The 15,439-nt window shown below is 42.0% G+C and overlaps 1 protein-coding gene across 1 annotated transcript in view; it reads right to left on the bottom strand.

The window, feature by feature from the left end:
* Positions 1 to 15,439, bottom strand: part of LOC308079022 (antigen WC1.1-like) — a gene marked incomplete at both ends in the record, with an annotated part of 58,510 nt that overhangs the window by 3,286 nt on the left and 39,785 nt on the right. Inside the window, 11 exons of the mRNA XM_080420359.1 lie at positions 110 to 264; positions 656 to 865; positions 1,695 to 1,913; positions 2,090 to 2,197; positions 2,881 to 3,109; positions 3,372 to 3,577; positions 4,668 to 4,886; positions 5,050 to 5,157; positions 5,829 to 5,985; positions 6,121 to 6,326; positions 7,510 to 7,824. Of these exons, the coding sequence (XP_080276485.1) occupies positions 110 to 264; positions 656 to 865; positions 1,695 to 1,913; positions 2,090 to 2,197; positions 2,881 to 3,109; positions 3,372 to 3,577; positions 4,668 to 4,886; positions 5,050 to 5,157; positions 5,829 to 5,985; positions 6,121 to 6,326; positions 7,510 to 7,824 (2,132 nt within the window). The remainder of the gene's footprint in view (positions 1 to 109; positions 265 to 655; positions 866 to 1,694; positions 1,914 to 2,089; positions 2,198 to 2,880; positions 3,110 to 3,371; positions 3,578 to 4,667; positions 4,887 to 5,049; positions 5,158 to 5,828; positions 5,986 to 6,120; positions 6,327 to 7,509; positions 7,825 to 15,439) is intronic.

The following is a 15,439-nucleotide window of genomic DNA, read 5'->3' on the forward strand; positions in this document are numbered from 1 at the left end:
TAAAATGCTGAATGTATATTTAAAGTGTAAACATTGACCCGTATAGGTCTGTGTGTGTGCCACAGATACATGATTCATTTCATATTAACCATAAAGAATGAGAGCTCACCTTGCCACAGCCCAACTCTCTGCAAACCACTTCTCCATCATGTCTGTCCCAGTCTGAACCACACACAGGCTGCAGACCCAAAGAACTATTGATATAAACTGCACCATAACAATCACTGGGACTGTGGTCGTCCAGGAGAGTTATGTTGATCTTTTCTGTTAAAACATTAAGGGATTGTACATTGGGGGAAAAATCCATTAAATAAGTTAAATGCATTTAATTTAAATTATAAAATTTAGACATAAAGAAACATGCTCTGTTTATTCTGTTTTGTATCATCTTTGAAGTCACAGAAATGATTGACCAAAAGAGAGGCATGTAGTCTAAACTGCTTAAATGTGCACTATTAAGTATCCCCAATAAAAATGATACAAAATACTTAACAAGACTACCATAAGAAATGTAACTCATGGCTTTTATATAATGTTTTCCTAATGTGTGTGTAAAGCAAGCATGGACACACTTAAAGCCTAACATGAGAGTTGACTCCTTTTTCCAAACCAGCTGCTGAACTGAAACTATGAGATGTATGAATATTCATATTACCTGAGCAGTTCAGTGTGGATGGAACTGATTGGCTCCTGTCACAGGTAAAGTTGTGTGTGACACTGACTCCACATCTCAGTTGTTTACACATCATATCAGCTGTTATTGTGGTGTTTTCATTGCAGGTAATATTCCACATGTCACCGTCCTCCACCACCAAGGTTCCAGAACAGACGTTGTCCCCGTCTTGTAGCCGTAACATGGGGTGATCTGTTAACAGACATGAAAATGTACCAACACTAACATACATCTTCATGTGAAAATGTACCAACACCTTTGCATTGTACATTTGAACATTCACTGAACAGCAAACACATGCATCGTATTTTGTGTGTCCGATCCCTCATGGTGTGGAGCTTCGTTGTGTGGGGTTCGAGTGTGTTTGAGTTTCTAGAGCGGAGGGAGCAGGTGGAGGTCGGGGGTTTGAGGAGTTCCTTTAGATAGCAGGGGGCATTGCTGTGGATGCACTGATGGGTAAGGAGGGAGACCTTGTACTCGATCCTAATATAAAGGAGATGGGAAGCCAGTGTAGTCAATGGAGAATGGGTGTGATATATTCATATTTCCGCACTCTAATCAGGATCCTAGCAGCACTGTTCTGGATGTACTGGAGCTTCTGGATGCTCTTAATAGGGATCCCGATGAGAATTGATTTGCAGTAGTCAAGCCTTGAGCAGACTACTGCACTACGGCGTGAACTATTTTTCTAAGTAAACGAAACAGTGTGGAGCAGAGCTGTTGTGCAGACTTCATTAAACTGTCATTTTGTGTCCAGCACCAGCAACGAACTGGATGTGCGCAACCCACTTGTTTTGAACTTTGCATCTGTATAGACATGTATGACTGAGGAAGGCTATATGATTTAACGCATCCGAATAAAGAAAATGTTTAACTGAGTTCAGTCTTGCAAACGGAGTGCTGCTTCTTTCCACATATTAATGCATGTCTGTATGTGTGGTTTGTAACTTGACAGCTGTTAGATAAGAGATCTAAGAGATAAGAACACAGATGTAAACCACAGTGAAGTAAACAAACGTACCTGAACATGTGATGAAAGCAGGTTTAGAGCATGTAGCAGGCAGAGGGTCTTTAGGATCACACTGCCACAGATGGTCTTCATTTCTGGTGCCTGTACAATGAATTCTCTTCTTGCCTTTGGAGGTGAACCCCTCTGGTGAGGTCATTTTGGTCGGGTCAGGCACATCTTTTGCGATTCCACATTTGAGGTTGTTGCACACAAGGTCAGCTTGTTCCTTTCCTTTAAGTCGGAGAAAAACAAACATGAGATATTTAATTTGGAATTATATGAGAATTGCTGCTGCTGCTACTGCTACTACTACTACTAATAATAATAATAAGAGCCCGGAATAACAGTCCAAAGGTCCATAAATGATCACACAGGAATTTATGATGACATTACAGTGTAACTCTTACCCCAGTGGTCAGAACAAACATAGTATTGTGAATTTTCCTCATTTGACGTTGTGTTGAATTGGACAGCTCCGGCACATTTAAAACCATCCAAACTTATTTCAATCTTATCTACAAGAAGAAAGAAAGAAAGAAAGAAAGAAAGAAAGAAAGAAAGAAAGAAAGAAAGAAAGATTAATTTTTTTAAACAATGACTTGGAAATTAGAGTTATGTGATGTCCATCACTCACCACAGTTCATTCCAAAAAATATATATACATTATCAATGTCCAAGCTCAAGAATGTTAATGAACTGGAATGGAAATATTTTCATATATTTTCTACAAATAAATAATCATAATGGAAGAGGGGTAATATTCGGAGAAAACATTTTTTATATTTATGAGAGACAAAAACTTCTGTGAGAATATAGTCATGATTTAGCAAAGAAGAGAAACCCTCACTTTCCAACATTATGCCTGCAGTGGATGACCTAATCAAATTATACTTTGCAATTAGAAATACTATCACTATTATCAAAAGCTTCTAATGGCAGACTCATGAACTGGATCTGACATGTATGACATGTTTTAGTACAATTCTAGATAAACAGAATACTTTTTAATCACAAAGCAAAAGTGTGTGTGTGTGTGTGTGTGTGTGTGTGTGTGTGTGTGTGTGTGTGTGTGTGTGTGTGTGTGTGTGTGTGTGTGTGTGTGTGTGTGTGTGTGTGTGTGTGTGTGTGTGTGTGTGTGTGTTTACAACAAAACAGTCAACAACAAAGTGATGATATTAATACTGAGGTGTGTCCTTACCTGAACATGTGATCCATTTAACTGAGTCCTGAGTGGAGACGTTGACCCCCCAATCACTGAAGTTCTGGTTGGAGACGTTGACCCCCCAACCACTGAAGTTCTGGTTGGAGACGTTGACCCCCCAATCACTGAAGTTCTGGTTGGAGACGTTGACCCCCCAACCACTGACGTTCTGGCAGTTCCACAGCTGATCCTCTGTCCCGTTACAGTTCACACCATTGATCCAAACCTTATCAGGAATATTTGTTATATTGTGTAACATTATATAGATACAGTTCTAATTATGAAATATTAGTTATATTGTGTTTCATTATATAGGTACAGTTTACATTATTGAATATTAGTTATATTGTGTTTCATTATATAGGTACAGTTTACATTATTGAATATTAGTTATATTGTGTTTCATTATATAGGTACAGTTCACATTATTGAATATTAGTTATATTGTGTTTCATCATATAGGTACAGTTAACAGTATTGATCCATACCTTATCAAGTATATTAGTAATATTGTGTTTCATTATGTATGAAGATCCATTCACAGCCTGTCCACAGCCAATACTCCTACACACCACATCTTCATTGTTCTGGTTCCAGTTATCATGACCAACGAGGCCCCATTCATAGTCATGATAGATTTCAATGTAACCCTCACATGGGTTGGAGCCACCTTTAAGGATCAGCGTGGTCACACCTGCATGGTTACATGTCATGTTAAATGTACAGTATATACACTATTTCAAAAACAAAAACAAACAAAGGCTGATAAAGCCACAAATGGGAAAAGTTTAATTGTGGGATCGCTAAGGCGATCACACTAATTTTATCCTCGCTATTTATTATTTATTATATATTCCGCACGTTTTTTGGCCCTTAACTAGTCATTCATACTTTGAAATAGAAACTTTGTTCCAACTCAGCCTACTTAGGACATTTAGGCTTCCATTTTTTTTTTTATAATTAGTACTTATAGAGATATTTCACATTTAATTGCTAAAAAATCCCATTCATTTCAATGGTGAAATTCATACTTTTAGCTAGAAACTCCGTTCCAACTCTACAACGTTCGGCCTACTTAGGACATATTGGCTACCATTTGATTTTTGATTTTTTTTTTTACTTTTAGAGATATTTCACTTTTAATTGCTAAAAAAATCTCATTCATTTCAATGGAGAAATGCCATTTAGCTACAGTGGAGCACAACTGCTTATTAGACCCTAGCAACACCATATTTGACCATAGCAACCACCTATTATACCCTAGCAACCGCCTAATAGACCCTAGCAACCACCTGTTTTACCCTAACAACTGCATATTAGACCATAAAAACTGCATATTAGACCTTAGTAACCATATATTAGACCCTAGCAACCGCTTATTAGACCCTAGCAACCACCTGTTTTACCCTAGCAACCACCTATTATACCCTCGTAATCACTGTTTTACCCTAAAAAACAACAGTGTACACTATTCAACACTGTCAACACTATCAACTTTTAACACTATACTTTAACACCTTTCAAACCTTTAGAACCTTTAGAACCTTAAACCTTTCAAACCTTTCAAACCTTTAGAACCTTAAACCTTTCAACCCTTTCAAACCTTTAGAACCTTAAACCTTTCAAACCTTTAGAATAAAGAAAATGTTTAACTGAGTTCAGTCTTGTAAACAGAGTGCTGCTTCTTTCCACATATTAATGCATGTCTGTATGTGTGGTTTGTAACTGACAGCTGTTGGAGATTAGAACACAGAGGTAAACCACAGTGAGGTAAACAAACGTACCTGAACATGTGACGAAAGCAGGTTTAGAGCATGTAGCAGGCAGAGGGTCTTTAGGATCACACTGCCACAGATGGTCTTCATTTCTGGTGCCTGTACAATGAATTCTCTTCTTGCCTTTGGAGGTGAATCCCTCTGGTGAGGTCATTTTGGTCGGGTCAGGCACATCTTTTGCGATTCCACATTTGAGGTTGTTGCACACAAGGTCAGCTTGTTCCTTACCTTTAAATCAGAGAAAAACCAAGATGAGATATTTAATTTGGAATTATATGAGAAATACTGCTGCTACTGCTACTACTACTACTACTACCCCGGAATAACAGTCCAAAGGTCCATAAATGATCACACAGGAATTTATGATGACACATTATAGTGTAACTCTTACCCCAGTTGTCAGAACAAACATATTGTTGTGAATTTTCCTCATTTGACATTGTGTTGAATTGGACAGCTCCGGCACATTTGAAACCATCCAAACTTATTTCAATCTTATCTACAATTAGAAAGAAAGAAAGAAAGAAAGAAAGAAAGAAATTAGAGTTATGTGATGTCCATCACTCACCACAGTTCATTCCCCCCAAAAAATACATTATCAATGTCCAAGCTCAAGAATGGTAATTAACTGGAATGGAAATATTTTCATATATTTTCTACAATGGTGTAAAAATCATAATGGAATAGGGGTAATATTCAGAGAAAAATAATTGTATATTTATGAGAGACAAAAACTTTAATATTCTGTGAGAATAAAGTCATGATTTAGCAAAGAAGAGAAACCCTCACTTTCCAACATATGCCTGCAGTGGATGGCCTAATCAAATTATACTTTGCAATTAGACTGAGCAATAAGGAAACACTATCACTATTATCAGAAGCTTCTAAGGGCAAATGTAAGACATGTTTTAGTACAATTCTAGATAAACAGAATACTTTTTAATCACAAAGCAAAAGTGTGTGTGTGTGTGTGTGTGTGTGTGTGTGTGTGTGTGTGCGCGCGCACGCGTGCGTGCGTGCGTGCGTGCGTGCGTGCGTGCGTGCGTGCGTGCGTGCGTGCGTGCGTGCGTGCGTGCGTGCGTGCGTGCGTGCGTGCGTGCGTGCGTGCGTGTGTTGCAACAAAACAGTCAACACCAAAGTGATGATATTAATACTGAGGTGTGTTCTTACCTGAACATGTGATCCATTTAACTGAGTCCTGAGTGGAGACGTTGACCCCCCAATCACTGAAGTTCTGGTTGGAGACGTTGACCCCCCAACCACTGAAGTTCTGGCAGTTCCACAGCTGATCCTCTGTCCCGTTACAGTTCACACCATTGATCCATACCTTATCAGGAATATTAGTTATATTGTTTTTCATTATATATGTACAGTTCACATTATTGATTCATACCTTACCAGGTATATTATATTAGTTACTGTGTTTCATTATATAGATACAGTTTATATTATTGATTCATACCTTATCAGGTATATTGGTTATATTGTGTTTCATTATGTATGAAGATCCATTCACAGCCTGTCCACAGCCAATACTCCTACACACCACATCTTCATTGTTCTGGTTCCAGTTATCATGACCAACGAGGCCCCATTCATAGTCATGATAGATTTCAATGTAACCTTCACATGGGTTGGAGCCACCTTTAAGGATCAGCCTGGTCATACCTGCATGGTTAAATTTCATGTTAAATGTACAGTATACACTATTTCAAAAACAAACAAACAAACGCTGATAAAGCCACAAATGGGAAAAGTTTAATTGTGTTAAACCTGGCAATATGAATTGAATAAAGAAAGAAAGAATTTGCAACCCGGAAAACCCCCTACGTCAGGTGCCAGTACTGCTCCCGGTTCTGCTACAATGGGAAAAACATGGCCACAGGCTGACTAAATAATCGATTTAAGCGGTTGTTTCGTGCCGGACCAAAAACTTAGGGTTCCGGAACATCCTCAAACATCTGTACAATTTGGAAACAATGTGGCGAAAATGGTAATCCACGGACCCTTTGCGGCCGTTCCACCGATTCCGGTAGAGCTCACAGTGGAACCTCATCTCGGAGTTGTATAGCGGAGTGAGAGGTTCGTAATGGGGCTACACTTGTATTATGGCTCAATCGCCGTGACAACAGCTCGTTGAGGAGTCGGCAGGTTGTTGATTGGGGTCATTGAGAGTTCAGAGTGCCGTTTTTACTTTTGCTTTGATTAGAACCAGTAGACTACTTTTAATGTTTCTGCAGCAGTTTTAGCAACAGTAGAAGCCTGGATTCCCATTGTGAATGAAAATAGCATGTTCAAAGTTCATCAGTAAAAGAAAGGTGGACACAGAAAATGGGCAATGGATTGAACAATATGCATTCATCCTATTTATGCCAAGAGGCATGTAGCTCTGGTGGAGAGGCAGTGACCACATTTGAACTGAAGCCCAACAAAAAGACAAATTGACTCTGATTCCAGCAGCCATTAGAACTTAATTACTGGAGGATGATGATGATGATGATAAAAACCTGGGACGCCAGGTGTCGCCGTTGAGCCCTGTGGTGGTGTCGTGGGCCTATCAACGAGACACCAATGAAAGAGGGTGTCCACCTGAAGACCCCAGTGAAGCGTTTACCCCTACCCACTCAATACCAAGTACTGATTCATCTAAGGGATTGTACTATCTAGTACTATGAGCTCAACATTGGGCGTAGCTGTATTGGGAACTCCTTCTATGGTTATGGCTGAGTCATGGTGACATGAGCGTGAAGTCAGAGGTCTGCCCGTCCTCCCTTTAGTCAATTTCAATATAGGATATGATGACAACACACATACAAACATCATTATTAATTGTAATAAAAGTCATATTTACCTGAACAAACAACACCAGCATCTTCATTGTGTTTACAGTCGTGGTTTCCAATCCCGCTATGACTGCACTGTGAAAGCTGTGACTCACTGCCTGAACACCTGACATCATCCAACCAGATGTTTCCAACACCCTGTCCGAAGTGGGCTTTCCCTGGTGCTGACAGAGCTGGTCCAAAGCCTAACTGTCTACACACAACCTGGGCATCATCCAGATCCCACTCATCATCACACACCGTCCCCCAGCTGTCATGGTAGTAAACCTCCACTCTGCCTGAACTGGAGTTTGAACCACCGACCAGCCTCACTGAATAATCACCTGAATGAGAAGAAAAACATGACAATGATCAGCCTGAAAGAAAGCTTACCTACATGTAGGAGTGTCCTCATAATAAAGATTTGATATGACTGTAAATCATGCATGCTAAACACACACACACACACACACACACACACACACACACACACACACACACACACACACACACACACACACACACACACACACACACACACACACACACACACACACACACACACACACACACACACACACACACACACACACACACACACACACACACACACACACACACACACACACACACACCTCCTTCCTCACAGCTCAGTGTGATGGACTCACTTCTAAAGAACTCTCTGTCAGGACAGAGAGAGAGAAATTAAGAAATAGCTGTGCGATAGAAGTGCGACTCTTAGTAGAGATTTCAAAGAGGACACTGAGTTTGTCTGCCTGAGATCCCCAAGCAGGGAGTTCCACAGCCGAGGGGCCCTTGAGCCAGGGGAGTAGCCACGGGTGGGCATAGGTAGGCCTGGGCCCACCCATTTGGTTTTTCTGCCCACCCAAAATAATTATATATATATATAATTATTTTTATTTTTTTTTAATATCATATTCAGCCATTTTGATAACAGTGTATCCGAAATCCGTCACTGACCCGCAAAAAAGTACCCAAAAAATGCACATGCACGCGCGCTCCTGCCTAGGCCCAGCCTACGCTAGCGTTCTGGCAACGCCACTGCCTTGAGCTCGGTAAAAGACTGGTCGCCCTTATAGTGACAGCTAGGGCGAGACTTTGGAACCATCAACAGGAGTCAGGAGCCTGCTGGATGATCTCAGGCAGCAGCCTGGCTTACAGGGAGTTAAAAGATCACAGATATACACAAGTTGTGAATGAATGCATGTCCCACCCGGTTATACAATACCTCTCCTGTTGTACGCCTGGTGTTAGAGCAGGACCCAGGGCCCTATCTTGTGCTCCACCTTACCAGTTATGCCTAAACCTTTTAGGCATATTTTACCAATTTGTAAAACATTTTAAAATAGTTCAAATAGACGATCTACGTCAACACGTTGTGAGCTTGTAGATCAGCTGAATAAAGAAGGTGCAAAAACAAACGACAACGTTTCGATGTTCGTCAGGTCATGACAAAGACGCATTCTGACATTGAAACATTTTATTTGAGCTTTATCAGCACCGGATCAGACTGATTTCGGCTTGAGGCGCGGTGGAATATCCCTTTAATCTTGTAGATCGGCTATTTGAACTATTTTAAAAATGTTTTTCAAAATAGCAAAAAAAAAAAAAAAAAATGGCATAAGGGTTAAGGCAGCGGGCAAGATAGAGCCCCCAGTGTGCTACCCGTTACCACAGTTATAAACGGGCACCGGGCCGTACTTGGGAACGATGCAAGTCAGTAACAAAGTTTGGAATTCATTCCCCAGGTAAATGGAAACACTATTATAGAAATAATAATGAAACGCTCTCACACTGTAGTGTAGTAGGGCTCTTATGATAAAGTGCTTTATTGCACCCAAAGAAATTATGTGAGGTTTGGAGCTACACGCTCTTCATCAGACTCATGGATGGGAAAGCATTCCCCATTTACTAGAGGTGACCAGTGTCACCAAGAGCTGATTTAGGCAAGCATATCATTTTCCTCAAAAAATGCCTAGTCAGGCAGGGTTGTTATATAAGCCTGACCAGCTGTATCTATTTTGTTGATTAACACAGTAAATGGCAGAAGCCACAGAGAACTGTGAGTTCATGACAGGGACGGCCACTTGACTCCTCCCACACAGACAGCTCCAACACTGACAAAAATCCAACTGATTTTAGCTGTTCATAAACAATTTACTCAGGACTTATGTTCAATATGAGCGTGTGGTACAAATACATGGACCATGGGTCCATTTGGTTCTCACACACACACACACACACACACACACACACACACACACACACACACACACACACACACACACACACACACACACACACACACACACACACACACACACACACACAGTTCTGAATGTAGAGATAGATCACAGAATCCCCAGTCTAGATTGGGTTGCCAACATTGCCACCCAGCAATACGGGACGGGTCGCACACTCACACACACACACACACACACACACACACATGCCACACAATGATGCCACCTGAGGGAATCTCACACAAGCACACACATACACATACAGTTCCCTGTCAACTGAGTGGCACCCCCAGGGTCCTAGCACCCTTCTCATACAGCACACAAACACACAGGGAGGCAAGACAGATGCACTGCCTGGAGCATGCACAGAAAGCTAAATATTGTCCCTTGTCCCTTTGCCCGAGACAAATGACGTCCTGTACGGGATGCGCCTCTTTTGGTCAAAAGACTGTTGGCAACCCTGATTCTAGACCAGATTGTAATCTAGAATCCTTGTTATAATGTTTCACTCATCAGTTACAGTATCTGTGGTGAGGGTCACAGTAATAATTGATGTAACTCTCACTACAGATTGAATCTATTATTGCATCATGACAATACTCCGTATTCTGTACTTACTATGAAGTAAAACTTTTTTTTTTAAAAACAAACATTTTAAGATGATGCATACATTTTGTTTTCATGCCCAATCATTTCAAAATTCAACAACAGATGATTGTATGATTGTAACACAGTATTGTTCACAAACGGAACATTTTAAAAGTTTAAATAAAAACTTGTCACTTGCCTTCTGAGGTCACGGGGCTGGTGGCTGCTATGCAGAGCAGCAGAAGCTGCAGAAACCACATTGTAACTGTAGCTCCTGACTAGACTGACACACACACAGAGTCATCACAGTGGTTTATAACAGAGACATATAAAGGTAGACGCCTCCTCAGACTCTGGGGCGTATGTATCTGCACCGGGCGTCATTTTGGGGATGGCTAGTTCATAAGAGGAAGCCTCGCAGCAACTAGTTAGTTAGTTGGAACTTGCCAAACTCCACACTCTGATTTGTGAAATAAATGTGATTTTACTGCAGTCTAAACAGGGCCTCAGAGACATGGTCCGTTTGTGTGCAGCTTGGGATGAGACTGGTTCAGAAAGAAGATGTGTTCAACAGCCATAATTTTATGTTATGTTATTGTCATTAGTTGTCTTAATTTGACAAATTGAGGCTTCACCACATCGACAAACTATAAATTACAGAGTGGCAACACGGCAAAAGTTGTGCAAAATAGTTATCTTCCAGGGATCTTTATAATTTTACTATTTATTTAATTGTTTGTTTATTTATTTACTTACTATTTACTTACTATTTATTTATTTACTTACAGAGCCTAGTCCCTCCACGTGCCAGAGCCTCTTCTCTCCCCCAGTCCCGGCAGAGTAGTTCCGGAGAAGCGGATTGAGTGGGTAGCTACTGGGACGTAAGTCGGGGTTGATCAACCCCGGCTGGGTCACCTGGGCGAGGGTGTATGTTGCGAGACCCGAAACGCCCGTTTACCCCAGGCAACACTGATTATACGTCCCAGGTGCATCCATGTGAATTTTTTTCGTTGAAGTTATTCTATTTATAGTGGCTCATTGGAATAGACTACGTGACTACCAGGAATAGTTTGGTGACCACTGGAGAGACGGTTGACAGCCGGAATGTAGACGGCATCCGGGAGCAGTATGGGTTAGCGCCCCAGCCTGTGTTTTCCGTGACGAAGAAGCCCAACAAATCCACGAGGAGGCCTTTAAAGTTTAGGAGGGCTATTCAAGCAAGCCACACGTGGAGCCTGCAGTACCACCACAGCCTAAGAAGCCATCACGCCAGAAAGAAATGTTTGGAGCGAGGGAGTCTGGTGCAACGCTCAGGTCCTGGACCTGGTGAGACGGAGGAGGAGCCCGGCCAGGAGGCCACCCACAGAGCCTAGTCCCTCCATGTGCCAGAGCCTCTCTCCTCCCCCAGTCCCCTCAGAGTAGTTCCGAAGAAGCGGACTGAGGGGCCCCGTCTTACCTAAGAGGACTGACCGTGGGTAGCTACTGGGACGTAAGTCAGGGATTGATCAACCCCGGTTGGGTCACCTGGGCGAGGGTGTATGTTGCGAGACCTGAAACGCCCGTTGACCCCAGGCTACAACACTAATGATACGTCCCAGGTGCATCCATGTGATGTTTTTTCGTTACTAACCATTATATAATAATGCTCTGCGACTTTGATGTTATAATAGCTTTCAACTGTCTTGGAGTGTTATGTGTTATGGTTTCACTGCCATTAAAATATGGAACACAGACTGTCAGTGTCTCAAACCCATTTCATTTGTATTTGCTGTTTTTGTAACCCAGCTGAACACAGCCCTCAAGGGGCGTGGAGCAATTAGGGGTTAAGAGTCTTGCTCAGGGACACACATCGACACATTGCTGACCTGGAATCGTACCTGGGACAACCAGGGGCTCTGGCTCCCCAGGCAGGTTCACTAACCACCGCTCAGCTATGGCAGCCCCATGCCACGTCCATGCCATGCCATGCCATGCCACAAGACAGAAAGGTCTCTGCTGTCCCTGCGGCATGAACTTATTCACTCCTCCTGCTCTGTGGTCCCCAGGTCTCTGTGGTCCCCAGGTCTCTGTGGTCCCCAGGTCTCTGTGGTCCCCAGGACAGCACACAGACACCATACTGTATGGTTTATAACCCAAAATGTGATGAGCACGCATGTGGATGCCAGGTCTTAGGAGGATACAGTTGATTATATATTAGTTATAGAAATAATTATTTTTGCTAATAGGCCAACGTTTGATAAAATCATTGAAGCTGAAATTATGCAACTTATGTGCTGCCCTATAATCAATGATTAATGTGCTTTGAGTTATAAAGATAATAACTACACTCACATTCACAGCTTGGTTCTTTAAACTTACATGAAATAGAGTAAATTAAAGTGGGTCAAACCAGGTGAGACCTCAGTCTATTTTAGGAGTGTTTATGTTCCTGTGAAGCTGTGTGTTGGTGCAGGTGGATATGGTCTGTGGTTACAGAGAGGAGCTTACACCAGTGCTTCTCAAACTGTTTCACGTCAAGGACCCCTAAATTAATTTGGCCGTGGACCCCCCATCTGAAAATATGTTGTGCCAGGGAGGGACCCCCATACCTGATTTGTGGTGTCAAAAATGTAAAACAATATATATATTTCATGATTTTCTTTTAAATAGCCGATTTAGGATTAAACTGATTTTGATAAATGAACACATTTTTGCTGGGGAAACCCACTCAAGGACCCCTGGGGGTCCCCGGACCCCACTATGAGAACCCCTGCATTAGACCACAGACCACCATAACTCTGAGAGTGTACAAATGGAACCAAATGGACCCATAAGGGTCCATTTGGTTCCATTTGTACACTCTCAGAGTTACAGCCCCATAAGGGTCCATTTGGTTCCTAACTATCAAATCATTCAGCTGGGGACCCCCTGGAACCCCCTCAAGGACCCCTGGCTGTCCCCGGACCCCACTTTGAGAACCACCAGCTTACACCTCTCTGGGTTTTTAGGCTAGTATTAGTGTTCGTCTAAAAAAGGTTATTTAGAAAAAAAAGTGTTTACCTGAAAACTCTTAAACCACAGGATGTTTAGACAGTCATCTCTGCTGTGGTACATGTTTTTTTCTCTCTTCTTCAGTTAAGCTGAAAATGGTTCCCAGAAAGAGAAGGATTTATCTTGTGATCTTCACACCTTGAGAAGTGTGTTGGTTTATCTTCATCTTCATTATGGTGTTTGGCTGCAGGGTTGTTCTTTTAGGCCTTGGTGCTTTCATGTCATTTAAAATGTGCAGGTTGGGGGACACGGCACTGAAGTGACACTTGTCTCTCTCTGTCCCCTGGGTCAGAAACTCGGGCCTGACACCCTATAGCAAGGGTGATGCAACTTTGATGATGGAGAGGGTTACTATATATTTCCACACTCACTCCAGAGCAGTGGCGTACGAAGGGGGGGGGGAAACAAGTTAACAACAACACTACACTGACTACAAAACTTAAACACGTTAATAAAAACAATATGCAAGTATAATCAATCAATCAATTCTTCAGCGGTGGTCTCTTCATGTTGTAGTTTAGTAATGAATGGCTCAAGCTGCTCTCAGAGCCCCTTTTATTCCAGGTGAGTACAGGTGATGGCCCAGACCCCACTCCTGGTACGAAGACAAAGGCATACATTTGCATCACTATAGGTCGAGGGTCTCTCTGCTGAATGGATACGGTGGTGATTGGCTGCCTGCCCGCGTGAATGGACGAGGAGGCGGGGCTAATGGTCCGACGGCCTCTATTTTGTTTGGATTTTTTTCACTGCCTGTTTTTCAGTCAGTCTTTTACTTTATTTTCTAGGGGAGGCGAGATTTTAGTTGGGCAGGGGGCCGCCTGCCCTGCCTCCACGGTGGGTACACCACTGCTCCAGAGGGCCACAATGCATATACTGTCGGGCAGACACCTCTTATCTCCTTATTTTTACTTCTTTCGTAAATGTATGCCGTACTTCGTCATTCTATGTCACACAAAAATAGCAAAAGTGGCCGATCTACAAGCTCAAAACGCGTCGCAGCCCGACGTGTTTTGAGCTTGTAGATCTGCTACTTTTGCTATTTTTGAATTGGAATCCTGAAAAGTTACATTTTTATTAAATTTCAAATGCATTTAGTTATACTTATGTTAACTTCATGAACTTAAACACAAATACATTGGACATAAAAAAGACGAATTTTAATACTAGTCATTAAGCTACTAATATAGACTGAAGTAGTTAAAGCGGGCCGCATTAAGTGAAGGTGGGGGCCGCATGTGGCCCCCGGGCCGCCAGTTGCCCATGTATGCCCTAGAGGCTGATTCTGTAGTTTGTTTTCCACTTCAGGTGAAAAACTACAGGAGGGTAAAAACATGGCAGGCTGCATCACACTGACCTTATCCAAAGACATTCCACAACAAGAGACGACACTCCCATCAAGTCCCATTATAACAACCAGCTCCCTCTGCCTCCGCCATGTTGGAGTGAAAGAGACTTCCTGTTGCTTCAAAAAACATTACAAAGTCATGCTGTACAAACAATAACTTGTTTTTATTCTGTTCTACTATCATATATGTAATGCTTCTACAGGACTGGTCTGTGTTGAACAGGGAAACAGTATTATAAATATGCATAACACTATAATTATTTACTCATATATTTATCATATTTATGAATGGATCAAAGCAGAAATTAGTAACATACTGTATTCATTCAGAATTTCAGGGTGCATGTGTGCGTGACCGCTCATGTTTATGTGCGTGTATGAGGTGTTACATTAACATTAATTCAGAGCGTCAGTACGTGAACATGCTTGGCTTGTGTGTGCTTGCACCTGCGTCTTACAGTAGCCTGTCACCAAGTATTGGACCCAAGAGCAGAATCACACAGGCAGGCAGGGGGATGAAGTTCAATGATGACTTATTAACAAACTGGCATTAAAGCAGGACATACAAGGGCAGGACACACCATGACATTAACTATAATTTGACAAAACAATGTTGAACTCAGGTAGCTTTAAATAGACACAGACTAACACGACACAGGTGAAACATAACTACAATCGACACAGGGATTGGCTGGGGCACAACAGGACACAGGTGGAGAACATAACTAA

This window comes from Gymnoscopelus braueri (assembly GCF_963280865.1).
Source record: "Gymnoscopelus braueri genome assembly, chromosome: 22".
Taxonomy (NCBI): Eukaryota; Metazoa; Chordata; class Actinopteri; order Myctophiformes; family Myctophidae; genus Gymnoscopelus; species Gymnoscopelus braueri.